The sequence below is a fragment of the Hypanus sabinus genome, chromosome 24 (assembly GCF_030144855.1).
Source record: "Hypanus sabinus isolate sHypSab1 chromosome 24, sHypSab1.hap1, whole genome shotgun sequence".
Classification (NCBI taxonomy): domain Eukaryota; kingdom Metazoa; phylum Chordata; class Chondrichthyes; order Myliobatiformes; family Dasyatidae; genus Hypanus; species Hypanus sabinus.
Genome location: NC_082729.1, coordinates 12,450,151 through 12,468,617, shown reverse-complemented (window position 1 = coordinate 12,468,617; position 18,467 = coordinate 12,450,151). Strand labels below are relative to the sequence as shown.

Sequence of the window (18,467 nt, the reverse complement as noted above, 5' to 3'; positions counted from 1 at the left end):
AACAAAAGGTTGACAGGAGTGAAGATAGGATTGATTAGAGTTAAAGGTGGGAAGATGTACATGGAGGCTGTAGAAGTGAGCGAGGTCCTCAATGAATACTTCTCTTTGGTATTCACCAATGAGAGAGAACTTGATGACGGTGAGGACAATATGAATGAGGTTGATGTTCTGGAGCATGTTGATATTAAGGGAGAAGAAATGTTGGAGTTGTTAAAATACATTAGGACAGATTAGTCCCTGGAGCCTGACGGAATATTCCCCAGGCTGCTCCATGAGGCGAGGGAAGAGATTGCTGAGCCTCTGGCTAGGATCTTTATGTTGTCCATGGGAATGGTACCGGAGGATTGGAGGGAGGCAAATGTTGTCCGCCCATTCAAAAAAGGTAGTAGGGATAGTTCGGCTAATTATAGACCAGTGAGCCTTATGTCTGTGGTGGGAAAGCTGTTGGAAAAGATTCTTAGAGATAGAATCTATGGGCATTTAAAGAATCATGGTCTGATCAGGGACAGTCAGCATGGCTTTGTGAAGGACAGATCATGTCTAACAAGCCTGATAGAGTTCTTCGAGGAGGTGACCAGGCATATAGATGGGGGTAGTGCAGTGAATGTGATCTTCATGGATTTTAGTAAGGCATTTGACAAGGTACCACACGGTAGGCTTATTCAGAAAGTCAGAAGGCATGGGATCCAGGGAAGTTTGGCTGGGTGGATTCAGAATTGGCTTGCCTGCAGAAAGCTGAGGGTCGAGGTGGAGGGAGTACATTCAGATTGGAGGGTTGTGACTAGTGGTGTCCCACAAGGATCTGTTCTGGGACCTCTACTTTTCGTGTCTTTTATTAACGACCTGGATGTGGGGGTAGAAGGGTGAGTTGGCAAGTTTGCAGATGACACAAAGGTTGGTGGTGTTGTGGACAGTGTTGAGGATGGTCGAAGATTGCAGGGAAACATTGATAGGATACAGAAGTGGGCTGGAAGCGGCAGATGGAGTTCAACCCAGAGAAGTGTGAGGTGGTACACTTTGAAAGGACAAACTCCAAGACAGAGTACAAAGTAAATGGCAGGATACTTGGTAGTGTGGAGGAGCAGAGGGATCTGGGGGTACATGTCCACGGATCCCTGAAAGTTGCCTCACAGGTAGATAGGGTAGTTAAGAAAGCTCATGGAATGTTAGCTTTCATAAGTCAAGGGATAGAGTTTAAGAGTCGCGGGGTAATGATGCGGCTCTATAAAATTCTGGTTAGGCCACACTTGGAGTACTTTCTCCAGTTCTGGTCACCTCACTATAGGAAGGATGTGGAGGCATTGGAAAGGGTACAAAGGAGATTTACTAGGATGTGCCTGGTTTAGAGAGTATGCATTATGATCAGAGATTAAGGGAGCTAGGACTTTACTCTCTGGAGAGAAGGAGGATGAGAGGAGACATGATAGAGGTATACAAGACATTAAGAGAATAGATAGAGTGGACAGCCAGTGCCTCTTCCCCAGGGCACCACTGCTCAATACAAGAGGACATGGCTTTAAGGTAAGGGGAAGAAAGTTCAAGAGGGATATTAGAGGAAGGTTTTTTACTCAGTGGTTGGGGTGTGGAATGCACTTCCTGAGTCTGTGGTGGAGGCAGATACACTAGTGACATTTAAGAGGCTACTAGACAGGTATATGGAGGAATTTAAGGTGGAGGGTTATATGGGAGGTAGGGTTTAAGGGTCAGCACAACATTGTGGGCTGAATGTCCTGTACTGTGCTGTATAGTTCTTTGTTCTTTACCATGATATCCATATACAGACATACAGTGTTTGCCATGGAGAGAATGCCATGAGATTTATCAGTCTTTCTTTCTTTCTTTTTCAATCTTTTTATTAAATTTCATATATATATATAAGAAAAAACATAACATAATAATGAATAGGTTATAAATTCAATAGACTTGAAATTACATTAGTAATAGGATAATAATATCCTATTAAACATCAACAAACAAGAAGTACATTAATCAATCAAGTCTATATAAATATATATGAAAAAAATAATCATCAAAAGAAAAGAAAAAAAATTTGAAAATATATAAAGGAAAATATATATTGAAAAAAAAACACTAAACTAAACTAACATGGGCAATAATAACAGTTTATAAGTATGTGATAGTGTCAAGAAAAAACTCCGGAACTCCATACCTGAACAAGAATAAGCAGAGAGAGGGTCTGAAAAAGGCCAAATTAATTCATATGAAAATGTCGAATGAACGGTCCACAGGTTTCCTCAAATTTAATTGATGAGTCAAAAATAGTGCTTCTAATTTTTTCCAAACTCAGATAAGAAATAGTTTGAGAAAACCACTGAGACGTGGTAGGAGGATTTACTTCTTTCCAGTTTTGTAATATAGACCTTCTGGCAATTAATGTTAAAAAAGCAATCATTCGTCTGATTGGAGGGGAAAACTGATTACCGTCCTCAATTGGTATACCAAAAATTGCAGTAATAAAATGAGGTTGTAAATCGATATTCCAAATTGAGGAAATGGTACTAAATATGTCCTTCCAATAGTTATGTAAAGTGGGACATGACCAAAACATGTGGGTCAATGAAGCCACTTCTAAATGACATCTGTCACATTGAGGGTTAATATGAGAATAGAATCGAGCAAGCTTATCTTTAGACATATAAGCTCTATGTACAATTTTAAATTGTATTAAAGCATGTTTAGCACATATAGAAGAGGAATTAACCATTTGCAAAATTTTTTCCCATTTATCCGTTGATATATTGTATCGAAGTTCTTTTTCCCATTTTTGTTTAATTCTATCTGATATTTCTGGTTGTATCTTCATAATCATGTTATAAATAAAAGCTACTAATCCCTTCTGACAAGGATTAAAGGTGAAAATCAAATCTGAAAAATCCAATGGAGTTGAATTGGGAAAAGATGGAAGAACTTTATGTAAGAAATTTCTAATTTGTAAGTATCTAAAAAAATTAGATTTAGGTAATTTAAATTTGTTAGAAAGTTGGTCAAAAGACATCAAAGTACCTTAAAAAAAAGATCATTATCAGTCTGATTCCTGAGATGTCAGGACTGTTGTATGAGAAGTGATTGGCCTCTATTCTCTAGACTTTGAACAATGAGAGGGGTCTCATGAAAAGTGGGCTAGACAGATCAGATGAGGGGAGGATATTTTCCATGACTGAGGGGTATGGAACAAACGGTCACTGTTTCAAGACACAAGGTGATGTTTAGGATTGAGATGACAGAAAAATTCCTCACTCAGAGGGTAGAATTCTCTATGAAGGAGAGCATAAGAGAACAAGTCAGTAAATGGGTCAATTTGCAATCACTTTGAAAATGGAGCAAGTGTCAAATGTCCTAATAAATGTTTGACTAAGATTAGTGCAATATAACTTTTTACATCAAATATATATTACACCACAAAAAATAAATAGTTTAAACTCAAATTTATCTGATCAATGTTTTCGATGTAATCAAGAATTATTTTTACACTCTACTTGGTCTTGTTTTAAAATTCTACCTTTTTGGACAAATTTAAGAACTTTATTGGAACAAATTATTGGAATACAACTTCCACATAATCCAACATTATTTTTACTAGACGATATTGAAGAGATAAAATCGAAATCCAAATTGAATAAATATCAAAGAATTCATAAAAATTGCATTGGCAGTAGCCAAAAAGGCTATTGCAGTTACTTGGAAATCAAATTCATACTTAAGTATAGATCGTTGGAAGAATGAAATTTTTAGCTGCATTCCACTTGAAAAAAATACTTATAATTTAAGAGATAAATATGAAATATTTCTGAAAACTTGGCACCCTTATTTACAAAAAATAGGATTAAATATATAGGTGCTCTGAAGATAAAATTATTGGTTATCTGGGGAAAGAAATAAATATACATATTAAAGCTATTATGAACTCCATGGAGCATGTGGGGATCTTCCGATATCCAGGCATTCTTTCTTTCTTTTTTTTTTCTCTTTTTTTTCTACAGGGATATGTTAGGGGGGAGGGGTTAAGGGGAGGGGGGAAGGGTTGATAATTCTTTTTCTTTCTGTAACCTATTTGTTTTTTAAATGTCAAATGTCCTTTTCCTGCTCCCGTTTTCTGTGCTACTTCGATTTCTTTACCTTTTCCCCATGAAAGCTCACGGTTCTGGAGGCAAAATAGTTTTGATAAAACACCTGCTGTTCTAATTATTTTCCTCCTGAAAGATTTATATTTCAGAGAATGTAAAAGGCAGCACTTTCTCATATCTTTTAATTTTGGATCACAAATCTTTTCTGGTGAGCAAACCATTAGAGTAGCAAGACTTCCATGTCACCACAAGGTGTCCTTGCTGTTTAAAAGTTCAACAACTGAATAAGATTTGATAGAGGTATCCAAAATTATGAAGGGTATTGATAGGGTAAATGCAAGCAGGCTTTTTCCACTGAGGTTGGATGGGACTACAACTAGAGGTCATGGGTTAAGGGCGAAAGGTGAAAAGTTTAAAGGGAACATGAGCGGAAACTTCTTCACTCAGAGGACCGTGAGAGCGTGGAATGAGCTGCCAGCGCAAGTGGTGCATGCAAGCTCAATTTCAGCATTTAAGAGAAATTTGGATAGGCACATGGACAGCATAGGTGTGGAGGGCTATGGTGCACCACAGACTGGATGGACTGAAGGGCCTGTGTCTCTACTGTACTTTTCTATGACTCTAATAAATCTGCTTACAGTAATTATTTTAAGTTTACAACTCAACATCAGAACTTTTAAGGAACCTCCAAGGTATCTCTTCTATTGTGCGGACAGGCTGGCATTTGTAAGGTTTATGGCAGATTTATATGGACAGAATCTGCTGAAAGAGTTTTAATTGAATAATTTCTTTCCACAAGATCAAAGGGGAAATGTGAACAAACTGAAGTCACCTCAATAGTCTTCAGTGATTGAGCACAGAAACATGAAAATGGCCTCCACAACAAACAAAGCAGCTGTGTTTAATGGAGCACAGTTCACACCAGTAATGGATCCATCAGGAAGACAGAAAACTGATCTTCAACAACTCCATACAATAGGTAATTAAAAAAAATGTTTGCTTGTGAGTATTCACATCGGTATATGGAATTTGCTATATCTTTAGAAACAAAATAGTAGCTAAAGGGAACAGTTCTTTATTTCACACAACTTCTGCCATATCTTTTTGAAGATATTGACTCCAATATCCTCCTGGTCTCCAAGGAAGTACTGTAACATTTTTTAAAATTAGCTTACCAGGCTCCTTTGACTTTGGCTTACGTTCTAGCACAGTCTGATTGTGTAACAAGGGCCACTCTTGTGCTTGAGTAAAAATTAGTTTTGTTGTTTAAATTGACCTCACCAGCTCTGGGGTATGTGTCCTTGATGCAGATGGCTGTATCAAGAAACAAAATGAATTGGGTCAGGTGGTGTTGCGTTTTGCTTAAACTCCTCCCCTTGCCACCTTTCTTCCCTCATTTTCCCTCTTCCCCCACTCCCCTTCCCTCATTTCCCCCTTTCTCCCTTTCTCCCACTCTCCCTCTTCCCCCACTCCCCTTCCCTCATCCCTTCTCCCATTCCTCCTCTGTCCCCATTACCTTTTCCCCAATCTCCCTATTGTCCCCCACTTCCCCTTTCTCCCCACTCTCTCTCTTCCCTCATTTCCCCACTTCCTCCACTCTGCAATACCACTATATCCACCAATCTGAAATCTACCAGGCTGGGGAAATTAAATATACCCCCTTAAATTCAATGTCTGTTTGTTTATTAGTTGAGACTTGGACATCAGGAAAATTCCCAGATCACTATCTTGTCTTCCAGTAATCAAAGGAGCAAGAGTAAAGTAAGAGTTATTTACAATGCTCTCACTAAAGAGAAGAAAATGTGCATGGTTCCTGTTCCTAGTCTCATCTCTCCTAATCTTCTGGGTGAGAATAAGATCAGGCCTGGATGTCCTTCATGAAAATTTCCCATGTCAACTTGAGCAAGGTAACAGGAATAGATTTTGCTGATGAAGCTACACTCTGTTGAGAAGATAATTACCTCTGAAGTGAAGGGTAATTGGATGTTTAAAAATTATTTGAAAGTGATGGAATTATCATTTGGAGTGCTGCTGTGGATGTTGTGTTGTTCCTGTTATGCTGCACCTGGCTTTAGAATTAGAATCAGGTTTAATAGCACAAAAGTAGAAATAAAAGTTAGTGAGGTAGTGTTCATGGTTCAATGTCCATTCAGAAATTGGATGGCAGAGGGAAAGAAGTTGTTCCTGAATCGTTGAGTGTGCATCTTCAGGCTTCTGTACCTCCTTCCTGATGGTGGCAATGAGAACAAGACATGACCTGGGTGATGGGGGATCCTTTTTGAGGCATTGCTCCTGGAAGATGTCCTGAATATTATGGAGGCTAGTGCCCATGATGGAGGTGGATGAGTTACAACTCTCTGCAGCTTATTTTAACTGGGGATTCCCAACCCTGTTTATTCCATGGATCCCTACCATTAACCGAGGGGTCTATGGACACCAGGTTTGGAACCCCTGCTTTAAACTTTCTATCAGAAATTCTATTTACAACCTGCAAAAATTAACTACCCTAGAATCAGTGATTAAAGGACATTCTCTTATTTATTGTATCGATGAGTGACTGTAGCTCACAGGCAACCTGATCATTTGCTCTTGTCAGAATGGTAATAGTATAAAGGCCCAAGATACAAGAGACAGCAGATGCTGGAATTGGAAGCATAAAACAATTTTTTGGGGAAGCTCAGTGGGTCAGACAACATCTGCAGAAAGAAACAAGCACTCAACATTTTGGGCCAAGAAATCTGAAGCATCAGCTGTCCATTTCCCCCCAACATGGATGCTGCCTGTACTGTTGTGTATTTAATATTTCAATAATATTTGAGTAATCTTGTACATATATTGGTTGATTAAGTATTCATGTTTGTTTAAACAATTAATTAAATGTTTTATGTTAAAATGCATTAATTGACTACATCACCATACTACCACATGAAACAGGTGCGCCTCACTTAGTAAAGACGAAGTTACACCCACATTTAGAAACATAGAAACATAGTTCCTTGGCCCATATTTCTTGGCCACGTGTCTTCCTTTGAATTAATTTATTGTTTAGAAGGTATAAAGCATAATATTAGCAACGAGAATGGGATAACGTCTTCCCTGACCAAGAGGATCACTCTGCTTGGCAGGTGAGACTTGTGGCTGTGAAACAATCACAGGACTTCCATGTCATAAATGACATGAGCCACTTGACACCAAATGCACATAATGGTGTCAAATCCAATGTAATGATAAGTTAAAATGTTCGAAGTTCAATGTACATTTAATATCAGGGAATGTATTCAGTATACATCCTGAAATTCATGCTCTTCACAGACATCCACGAAACAAAGAAACCCCATAGAACGATAGAAACGTCAAAGCCCTGAAGCTGCTCCCTTCTTACAAGCATCGGCAAAAAGCATCGACCACCCACTCTACCCACACACATGCCAGCAGAAGCACCAACCCCCCCCCCACTCCACCCCCACCCCACCATGCAAGCAGCAGCAGCAGAAACTCCAAACAGTCCATTGATCCAGAGTCCATCAAACTACAGTCCACAAACCAGCACTTTGGTATTTCAAACAAGTGAAGATCTGCAGATACTGAAAATCCAAGCAACGCACACAAAATGCTGGAGGAACTCAGCAGGCAAGGCACCATTTATGGATAAGAGTATAGTTGACGTTTTGACCCGAGACCCTTCATCAAGACACAGACAGGTTCTCTCTCTCTCTCTCTCCCCCCCCCCCTCTCTCTCTCTCTCTCTCTCTCTCTCTCTCCCTCTCTCTCCCTCTCTCTCTCCCTCTCTCTCTCTCCCTCTCTCTCTCCCCCCTCTCTCTCTCCCCCTCTCTCTCTCCCTCTCTCTCTCTCTCTCTCTCTCTCCCTCTCTCTCTCCCTCTCTCTCCCCCTCTCTCTCTCTCTCTCCCCCTCTCTCTCTCTCTCTCTCCCCCTCTCTCCCTCTCTCTCCCTCTCTCTCTCTCTCTCTCTCTCTCTCTCTCTCTCTCTCTCTCCCCCCTCTCTCTCTCCCCTTCTCTCTCTCCCTCTCTCTCTCTCTCTCTCTCTCTCTCTCTCTCTCTCTCTCCCTCTCCCTCTCCCTCTCCCTCTCCCTCTCCCTCTCTCCCTAGGTTGGTCCTACAACAACAAGAGTAGAGACCAGCAACTCACTGTCCCAATATTACAATCTTCTGCAAATCCCCTGTCTCAGGCGTGAACAGGCTCTCATTCTCCATCGAAAAAGAGAAGGATCGCTCGAGTACGTAAAAAGATCATAAAAAGTGGTCTTTGTAAAAGCAGTAAGTTGTTGAGTAAACTGAAACAACAACTGCAAGTACTGGAGATCTAAAGCAGTGCAGTCAGGGAAGATCTGTGAGGAGAGAAACAGAGTTACTGTTTCAGATGGAACTTTTTTCTGAACTGTTTAATTAGTGTCATCTCTCTGGCTATACATGTTCATACAGTATATCCAGAATCACTGGAACTAGTATTACAAACAACCCTCTATTAAAGGCAGCCTTTAGAAGTATTAATTTTTAGAACCGCATTCACCAGCCAGAGAATGACTGGAGTCCACTTACTGTTTGCTGTTCCTCTCCGTGCCTTGTGGCGCATCGGCACGAATTGCTAACTCAACCCAGCGCGGATAGAAAGCGTGCAAGGAGCTGGGTGGATTCGAACCCCAGGCCCACTTGCCCCTAAGTCTGGTGCAGATGCAACTAAATCACCAGCCGACTTGAAGTCCATTTCTAAAACCCGCCTAATCCCTTGTGTTTACTGTTCATACTTTTGTTTGGTTTTGGAAGTCTTACCTAGTAAAGGGCAGAAATATACAAACGTTTGTATATATATTACAAGAAGAATTTCACAAATGAAATTTGTTAGGTTATCTGAACCTTGAATAGAGCTGTGCACAAACAGGTCAAATCACGTCAATTGGAAAGTTGGTGTGTTCCTGCAAGTTCTCATCATTTTAATCAGAGCTTCCCAACCTGGGATCCACTGATCCCTCGTCTAATGGTTAGGGTCCATGGCATAAAAAAGGCTGGAAACCCTTGATCTGAATGAAGAAAAGTCAATATAATATTTCTTTTAAAAGCCGGTTTTTAAACATTATTTCTTTGGGATCCTTATGGCACCAGTAAAATTAATTACAAGTGTACATTTTTACCTTTCCAAAATTATTCTCTTGAGAGCTGATAAATTATTGAGTTGGATACAATAAAGGAGATTGTTTTACCCCATGATTTACTGTCCACAACAATTCCTACTCAGAACATGTCAGAATTAACATCATACTTTCTGACTCAACTGGGTAAAACAGCTCTCTGATTTTAATCAGACTACAAAAGGAAGGATTTGCAATGAGAATGGAAATATTTGAGGGCTTAAATTGACATTTATGATTTGACAATTGTTTAGGCCATTTGGCACATGGAGTCTGCTCCTCCATTTCATCATGGCTGATCCATTTTCGCTCTCATCCAAATCTTCTGCCTTCTTCTCATACCTCTTCATTCACTGACTAATCAAGACTCTATCAACCACTGCTTAAATATACCCAATAACTTGGTTTCCACAGCCACCTGTGGCAACGAATTCAACAGATTTACCATACTCTGGCTAAAGAAATTCCTCCTTATCTCCATTCCAAAAGGAGCCCCTCTATTCTGAGCTGTGTCCTCTGGTCTTAGACTCACCCACCATAAGAAACATCCTCTCCACATCTATTCTGTCAAGGCTTTTCACCATTCAATAGGTTTCAATGAGGTCTGCCTGCCTTCTTCTGAATTCTAGTGAATACAGACCCAGAGCGACTAAACACTCTTCATATGACAAGCCACTCAATCCTGGAATCATTTTTGTGAACCTCCTTTGAATCCTCTTCAGTTTCAGCACATCCTTTCTTAGATAAGGGGCCCAAAACTGCTCACAGTACTCCAAGTGAGGCCTCACCAGTGCTTTATAAAGCCTCAACATTACATCCTTGTTTTTATATTCTAGCCCTCTTGAAATGAATGCTGACATTACATTTACCTTCCTCCCCACCAACTCAACCTGCAAGTTAACCTTTAGGGAATCCTGCACAAGTCCCTTTGCACCTTCTGAATTTTCTCTCCATTTAGAAAACAGTCTACCCTTTTATTTCTTCTACCAAAGTGTATCACCATACACTTCCCGACACTATTTTCCATCTGCCACTTCTTTGTCCATTCTCCTAATCTGTCTAAGTCCTTCTACACTTCCTCAAAACTAGCTGTCCCTCCACCTTTCTTTGTATCATCTGTAAACTTGGCCACAAAGCCATCGATTCCATCATCCGTCATTTACTAATCAGCTTTTCACTAGAAAATAAACAAATTATCCTGGCAGGTCATAGCTAGTGAGAATGCTCAGATGCCTATGGTACAGGGTCTGGACCAGAGCCTTGTAAAGTGAGTTCACTGACTGAATGGGCCTGCCTAATGCGACTGAATGATTGGCTTGAGTGCAGACGTGTTGTGTGAGCATGGGATATCTCTTTTATAGAGCTGTGACCACTCGCCTAGTTAAAATGCTGGAATTGGATTACATATTGGAATCCTCCAGACTCATGATAGTTCTATCAAATCTTTAGTACCACCAAAGTGACCTAATAAAGCAGTCCATAAACACAAGAGATTCCGCAGATGCTGGAAATCTTGAGCAACACACACAAAATACTTGAGGAATTCAGCAAGCCAGGCAGAATCTATGGAGAAGAACACACAGTTGACTTTTCTTCATAAGACATGCTCTCTAACCCAAGCAAAATCCTGGTAAATCTCCTCAGTACCCTCTCTAAAGATTTACTAGGATGTAGCCATGATTAGAAGGCATTAAATCTGAGGAGAGGTTGAGCAAGCTAGGACTTTTCTTTTTGGAGTGATGGAGGAATAGACAACTTGATAGAGGTGTGTAGGATTTTGAGAGGCATAGATAGAGTGGACAACTGGGACCTTTTTACCCAGAGTGAAAATGGCTAATACCTGAGAACATCAGTTCAAATTTACTTTGAACTTTGAACTTTAAGGTGAGTGGAGGAAAGTTTAGAGATGTCAGCGGTAGTTTTTTTTCACACAGGGAGTGGTAAGTACCTGGTTGGAATATTAGGTTCATTTAAGAGACTCATAGGTAGGCACAATATGTAGGGTAAAGTTATGGGTGGAAGATGACACATCATAATAGAAAATGTTTTACATAAATCACATATATTATCATTGAGTTGTGTTCACTTTAAGAAATGGTGTCTGATGTAATGTCATCAGTGTAAGGTGACAGCTTTTGGTTTCCTCAAAATGGAAGTAAAGGTCTGAGGCTTTTGTTAAGCACTTAAAATGAAACGTGCATGTTTTATTCACAAAATCCCATAGGTACATGCATGAAAGAAAAATGGAGGATTGTGGGCTGTTTTATTTCCGATCCTTAGGGTTCCTTCCGGAGTCAGAAATGGCAACCAGATTTAATTCCAAGATTTCAGTTTACTTTAGAATACAAACAAACATAAAAAAGAGCCAAGAAATGATGCTAAGAGGTGAACTAATGCTAATGGATTTAAGACAAAGGAATAAAAGATGGTGCTTATGAAAAATCTATCGCTTTTATAGATAAGGAAATTCCTTAGTTTGAGATGAATGAATTAATATGCTACATAATTACAACAATTAAATCATGTGGGTAATGTGCTAATACTTAGCCAATGAAACCTGAGAAAGATGATAAACCATTAGTTTAGCTGCTATACCGCTTTCTGCCAGTGAGTGTGAAAAATACACGAGCTTGTTAAAAAGAACAAATCTTATAAAAGTATTACTTTAAAAAACAGTGGTTTCCAACAGAGCTACATAAGAGGGAAGGGTTAGATTGACCGTGGAGTAGGTTAAAAGGTTAGCACAGTATCATGGGCTCAAGGGCATGTACTTTACTATTTTTTATGTTCTATATCTTTCAGAAAATAAAAACAAGCAGAATAATAATAGAAAACTAATCCAAGGGAGACTGGAAGGCACGATAGAATATAGAGTAAGTGTTCTCCAATTATATCATTTTATTTGCCTTTCTTTATAAGTGCATTAGAAAAAAGTGCTGGAGGAACTCAGCAGGCCAGGCAGCATCTGTGGGAAAGAGTAAACAGTTGACGTTTCGGCCGAGACTCTTCATCAGGATTGGAAAAGAAGATAAAACATCAGAGTACGAAGGTGAGGAGGAAGAAGTACAAGGTGGCAGGTGATAGGTGAAACTGGGAGGGGAGAGGGGTGAAGTAAAAAGCTGGGAGGTTGATTCGTGAAAGAGATAAAGGGCTGGGTAAGGGGGAATCTGATAAGAGAGGACAGAAGACCATGGAGGAAAGGGAAGGGGAAGGAGCACCAGAGGGAGGTGATGGGCAGGTAAGGCGGTAAGGCAAGAGAGGGAGACAGGAATGGGGAAAAGTGGGGGGAGGGGGGAGCAATTACCGGAAGCTCGAGAAATTGATGTTCATTCGATCAGGCTGGAGGCTATCCAAATGGAAAATAAGGTGTTGCTCCTCCAACCTGAGTGAGCCCTCATCATGGTCACCCATTTAAATACTACTTCCTATTCCCCTTCCGACCATGGTCTCCTCTATTGCCCCTTCCTTTCCAGTCCTGATGAAGGGTCTCAGCCCGAAACGTCAACTTTTCCATAGACGCTGCCTCGCCTGCTGAGTTCCACCAGCATCTTGTGTGTGTTGCTTTGGATTTCCAGCATCTGCAGAATTTCTCATGTTAGAGATACAATGTGATTCTTTTTCCTTTATAGGCAGGAATGGAGGATACTCTTTGCAGCATAGCCCTGAAGTTCAACAGCACACCAAATAAGCTGGTTCATCTAAACAAGCTCTACTCACAAAGTATTGTCCCTGGGCAGGTACGTTCATTGCAAAATCCCCACTATCAGATGTATAATGGCTGTATCATAGCCTGGTATGGAAACACCAATGCCTTTGAATGGAAAGTCCTACAAAAGATAGTGGATTCAGCTCAGTACATCACGGGTAAAGCCCTCTCAACCACTGAGCACATCTATATGAAATTCTGTCATAGGAAAGCAGCAGCCATCATCAAAGATCCTCACCACCCAGGCCATGCTCTCTTCTTGCTGCTGCCATCAGGCAGAAGGTACAAGAGCCTCAGGACTCGCACCACCAGGTTCAAGAACAGTTACTACCCCTCAACCAGCAGGCTCTTGAACAAAAGGGGATAACTACACTCATCTATTGAGATATTCCCACAACCAATGATCTCACTTTAAGGACTCTTTGTCTTGTAATTTCATGCTCTCATTATTTTTGCTATTTATATATATTTGCATTTGCACAGTTTGTTGTCTTCTGCACTCAAGTTGATCTTTCATCGATCCTGTTTTCAGTTACTATTCTATTGATTTGCTGAGTATGCCTGCAGGAAAGAAAGAGTTTCAGGGTTGTATGTGGTGACGTATATGGTATGTACTCTGATAATAAAATTGGCATTGGACTTTGATCTAATGTTGGAAAAATAATAGAGGCCAAATGGTATAAAATGGAAACCCCATTATATACATTTCATGCTTGTCTTGAATAGAAAATTGACAAGGATGATACGTTTACACTTAATTCAGACCTGCATCAGTGGCGAAGCAATGTTATGCCCAAATGAACAAACTCTGAATTTAATGTTTTCCCCTGCAGCGACTATACATTCCTTATCCTGTCACTGCACAGAGTGAAGACAGCCCCTTGTCCTCAAGTCCAAGCCACTCTCCAAGTCTGTCTTCATCCGACGCCGAGTACGACAAACTCCTGGTAAGTGGTGCCAAAGGGGCATCCAACTAATTTCCTGTATCCCTCCACCCCTCACCTGGCTTTCACGCAGGCCTCCCTTAAAATAATCATTTAATCATATTCATGCCATCAGGTTAGAGGCTACCCAGATGGAATGTAAGGTGTTGCTCCTCCAACGTGAAGGAAAAGGACGTGTTTATACACTACCGTTCACACCTGCTGCAAATAAAGGACCATTTTATAGGTTGGAATTTTAAAAAAACACAACAGTCAATTTTCCTACAGTGATCAGCAGTCTGATAATGACAAAATCATCTGTTTTATGTTGATCGAAGATTAAATATTAGCCAAAACGTGAAATACAAGTACGCAGATACTGTATTTGCACAATCCAGAGGTTTGAAAATCAGTAATGAAATGTAAAACTTGGTGGTTACAGCTGTTCCAAGACCAAAGGAACAAACAAAAAAGAAACACAGAATTTACTTCCTCTGTCATCTCCACCCAGGGTCCCAAACAGTCCTTCCAGGTGAGGCAACACTTCATGTCCAAATTTGCTGGGTTCGTCTATTGTGTCCAGCGCTCCCCATGTGGCCTCCTTGACATTGGTGAGACACAACGAAAGTAGGAGGACCATTTGGTCGAGCACCTCCACTCAATGCGCCACAAGCGGAACTTTCCAGTGGACAAACATTCCCATTCCTGTTCCAACATGTTGGTCCTTGGCCTCCTCTTGTGCCATGATGAGGCCACCCTCAGGGTGGAGGAGCAAGACCTTGTATTCTATCTAGTTACCTCCACCCTGATGGCATGAATGTCAGTTTCTCCTTCTGGTGAAAAAAAAATAAAATTTTCCCACCCTTCCCTCTTCTTCAGTTTCCCCACTCTAGCCTCTTCTCCCTGGGTTCCCTCCTCCTTCCCTTTCTCCTATTGTCCACTACGCTCTCCTGTCACATACCTTCCTCTCCAGCACTTTTTCTGCCTACCTGGCTAGAGTCCTTCCCAGTTCCCCCCCACCCACCTTTTTATTTTGGCATCTTTCCCCTTCCTTTCCAGTCCTGAGGAATGGTCTTGGCCTGAAACATCGACTATTTATTCATTTTCATTGATGTTACCTGACCTGCTGAGTTCCTCCAGCATTTTGTGTGTGTTGCTCTGGATACAATGCATACCTTTTAGAGTATTTTCTGTTCTCACTGAAGTCTAAAGGTGGCACTATTTATCCATGGTAGTATTTGTACTAAGGAAAGGTGGTAGAGATCCCATAGATATAAAATGCTGCAGATGCAGAAATCTGGAGCAACAAACAGATATTGGAGGAATTCAGTGGGTCAGGCAGGATCCGTGGAAGGACATGGGCAGTCAATGTACATAATCCAACTTTTGTCTATCCATTTTCCTCCACAGATTTTGCCTGACCCACTGAGTTCCTCTGGTATCTTCTTTGTTGTTAGAATTATCTTGACAAGTGTAGGTGTTTATCTTCTTCTTTTTGGAAATAAACCTCAAATCAATGTGTTAGCAGTCATAATCACACAACCATTTTGACAACGGATTGGCCATTTTTAGCTTAGGTAATATGTAAAAGTGGAAAAGGCCCAAGCACAGATCTTCACATCAACTTTCATCTGGGAAAATGATATACATTTGTAATTTCAAAACCTACTTTTTGGTTAATCTGTGGTGAAGTGTAGAAAACATGGCTGCCAGTTTTCTCCCAGTGAGGTCTAAGAATGAATATCTCATGATCCACCATCAGCATTAATAAAGCTTTATCACCGCAAAATATTGTTTAAAATATGCATTCTGTTGTTGGAATGATTAAATTCCAAAGCCATGTGTTTCAAACGTATGAGAGAACTAATGGTTGTGTTTCTCATATTTACGCATGCTAGAGAAGGAGGCCATTCAGCCCATTTAGTCTATGCTAGTTCGCAGAGAAATCGTATCAGTTCAATTGCCTAGGGTTAGTGCTTTGTACATTATTCTTTCTCATGCAGCCAAGAATTACCACAGTTCTCCTACCACTTACCTTCCCAGAGGGTATTCTTAGTGATCAATCAACCTACCTTTGGGATGTGGGATGAAGCCCACAGTTACAAGAAGAACATACAAACTCCACACACAATCTCTCCCCCTCACTCCCCCTCCCCCTCTCTCCCTCTCTCAATCACTCACTTACTCCCACTCTCACTCCCTTTCACTCTCCCTCTCCCTCCCTTATTCCCACTTTCTTCCTTGCTCTCTCCCTCACTCCTCCCTCTCCCTTCTTTACACACACACACACACACACACACACGATTGAACCTGGTTCATTGGAACAGTACATATGGCAGTAGCACGATCACTGACCCATTATACTAACAATCATTCTGTAAATTTTCAGGATGCTGATTCTGCAGAAATGTCCAGTGTGCAGTGGTGCAGCTCACAGATCATCAGCTCCTCAGGTCAAATCAGGGCTGAAATCCCTACTTCCGAAAGATTCTTAAAAATCTGTTGCAAGTATTTCACAGACAGAAAGGTAAAATCTTTTAATTATAATAACAGAACTAACATTAAAAAGGTATCCCTCTTTAACATTCTGAAAGTTATAGGCATATGACAGCCAGAAAATATTCCGCAAATGTTACACAATATGGCTTCATCATTAATTCCTATTTGTTGAAGCAACAGTATTAGGGCATGTGAATCTGTGTCCTGGGCAGCACCTGTTCCAGAATATGTGCTGGAATAACTTCACCTATATTACCTTTATTGAAATCACACCTGAGTGCAGGCATATTACTCCAGAAATGCACAGAGAGTCTTACAGGGAAGTAATAGATGCTGAAAATAAGTAAGAATAAAATTGACCAGTTCATAAGATTGGCATTTCTCAGCTATGTGTTATACTCAGGGCCTATCTTCTAATATCATCTTAAGATCGTCATCTGAGTGAACCTATTAAACAACAAGAGTGGGACTTGGTTTAAAGGGAATATTTGCATAAAAATGATCATTCTGTCTGTAAATTTGAAAAGGATTTTTCAATTCAGAAGTATAAATAAACTATTTTAATAGTCAAATGGTGTAATAACAGAATAGTTTCACAGCAATCCTAGTACGGAAGAGTGCATGCCATGCTCTCTTCTTGTTGCTGCCATCAGGTAGAAGGTACAGGAGCCTCAGGACTCTCACCACCAGGATCAAGAACAGTTACTACCCTCAACCATTAGGCTCTTGAACCAAAGGGGATAACTTCACTCAACTTCACCTGCCCTGTCGTTGAAAAGTTCCAACAACCTATGGACTCACTTTCAAGGACTCTTCATCTCATGTTCTTGATATTTTTTGCTTATTTATTTATTATTATAATTTTTGGTATTTGCACAGTGTGCTGTATTTTGGACACCCAGATTGGTGCAGTCCTTCATTGATTCTATTATGGTTATTATTCTATTATGGATTTATTGAGTGTGCCCACAAGAAAATTAATCTCAAGGTTGTACATGGTGACATATATGTAGTACATTGATGATAAATTTACTTTGAACTTTAGTATCAAGCTGTCAAAGATAAATGATTTATATTATAGTCTACAATGTTTTGAATACCTTAACAAAATACTGAGATACTTGTCAGTAATTGTCTCTCATTGTGTTCGCACTTGTGTGATCTGTTTGCAGGGTGTTGTAATGGGAATCCTGTACGTCACTCCAAAAAAAATCTTTTTTGACCCATACAAGTCCCATCCTCTGATCATTGAAAATGGCTGTGAAGATTATTTCTTTTCCTGCAGCACACAATCAATTATTTCAGCTGAATCTCACAAAGACATCTCTCAAATGAAGCTCTCCACATCTTCTCCCTTGTGAGTATGATTTAAAATCACTCAATTGGAACCGTTGTGTTTATTTAAAGTTATTTTCATCCATTCACTTGCAGGGCACAAGGACCATTGGCAGGAACAACCTTTATTGTGCATCCATAATTTTCTGCGAATAGGAGTGAGCTGTCATCCTGAACCACCACTAACTGTGTGGTGAAAGGCCTCCCGCAGTACAGAATTGTGGGAGTATGACCCAGCATGATGAAAGAGCAACAGTGTACTGTACCTCCAGATCAATTTCTCTAATCTTTCTGGATGTATGAATCATGAATATGTCAAGGAAACTTAGCACCTTCCAGCAGTGCATCTTGTGGTCACACTGCGCAATAGCTGAAATGTTCTCACGTGTAGCGACCCCCGCCCTAGTGTTATCCCACAAGAGTAAGATATCCTCCACAGCAATTAAATTTTTAGGCCAAAATTGGACAATTTAAAATTTACTATGCTGTCGATGTTGATGTAGTAGTTGTATAATAGAGTATACTGTGTATATATGACTTGAGTAATATGTTATAAATTTGAATTCAGATACATTAAATATTGAGTTGGAGTTTATAGCTAAGCAGGGAAGAATGTAGTGTATTTAGTACTTCAGTAACATTTAAGTAATATTATAAATACTGTTTGATAAAGCATTCTTTATTTACATAATTCACAATGGGTTATGTGTAAAAAGTATGTGAATGGCATACGTCATTATGCCACCACATCATATGTAGGCACTTCACAAAAGAAA

At 40.1% G+C, this 18,467-nt stretch overlaps 1 protein-coding gene across 4 annotated transcripts in view; it reads left to right on the top strand.

Moving 5' to 3' along the window:
• The window catches only part of si:ch211-15d5.11 (nuclear receptor coactivator 7), a 104,303-nt gene that overhangs the window by 22,740 nt on the left and 63,096 nt on the right, over nt 1-18,467 (top strand). Inside the window, exons 3-8 of one of the 4 annotated variants that reach the window (XM_059949277.1) lie at nt 4,885-5,064; nt 12,148-12,277; nt 12,858-12,965; nt 13,801-13,881; nt 16,247-16,384; nt 17,529-17,713. In XM_059949277.1, the coding sequence (XP_059805260.1) occupies nt 12,864-12,965; nt 13,801-13,881; nt 16,247-16,384; nt 17,529-17,713 (506 nt within the window). In that variant the 5' untranslated portion in view covers nt 4,885-5,064; nt 12,148-12,277; nt 12,858-12,863. Of the gene's footprint in view, nt 1-4,884; nt 5,065-12,030; nt 12,102-12,147; nt 12,278-12,857; nt 12,966-13,767; nt 13,882-16,246; nt 16,385-17,528; nt 17,714-18,467 lie in introns of all 4 variants that reach the window. The other 3 variants (XM_059949275.1, XM_059949274.1, XM_059949276.1) reach the window with 3 other exon arrangements.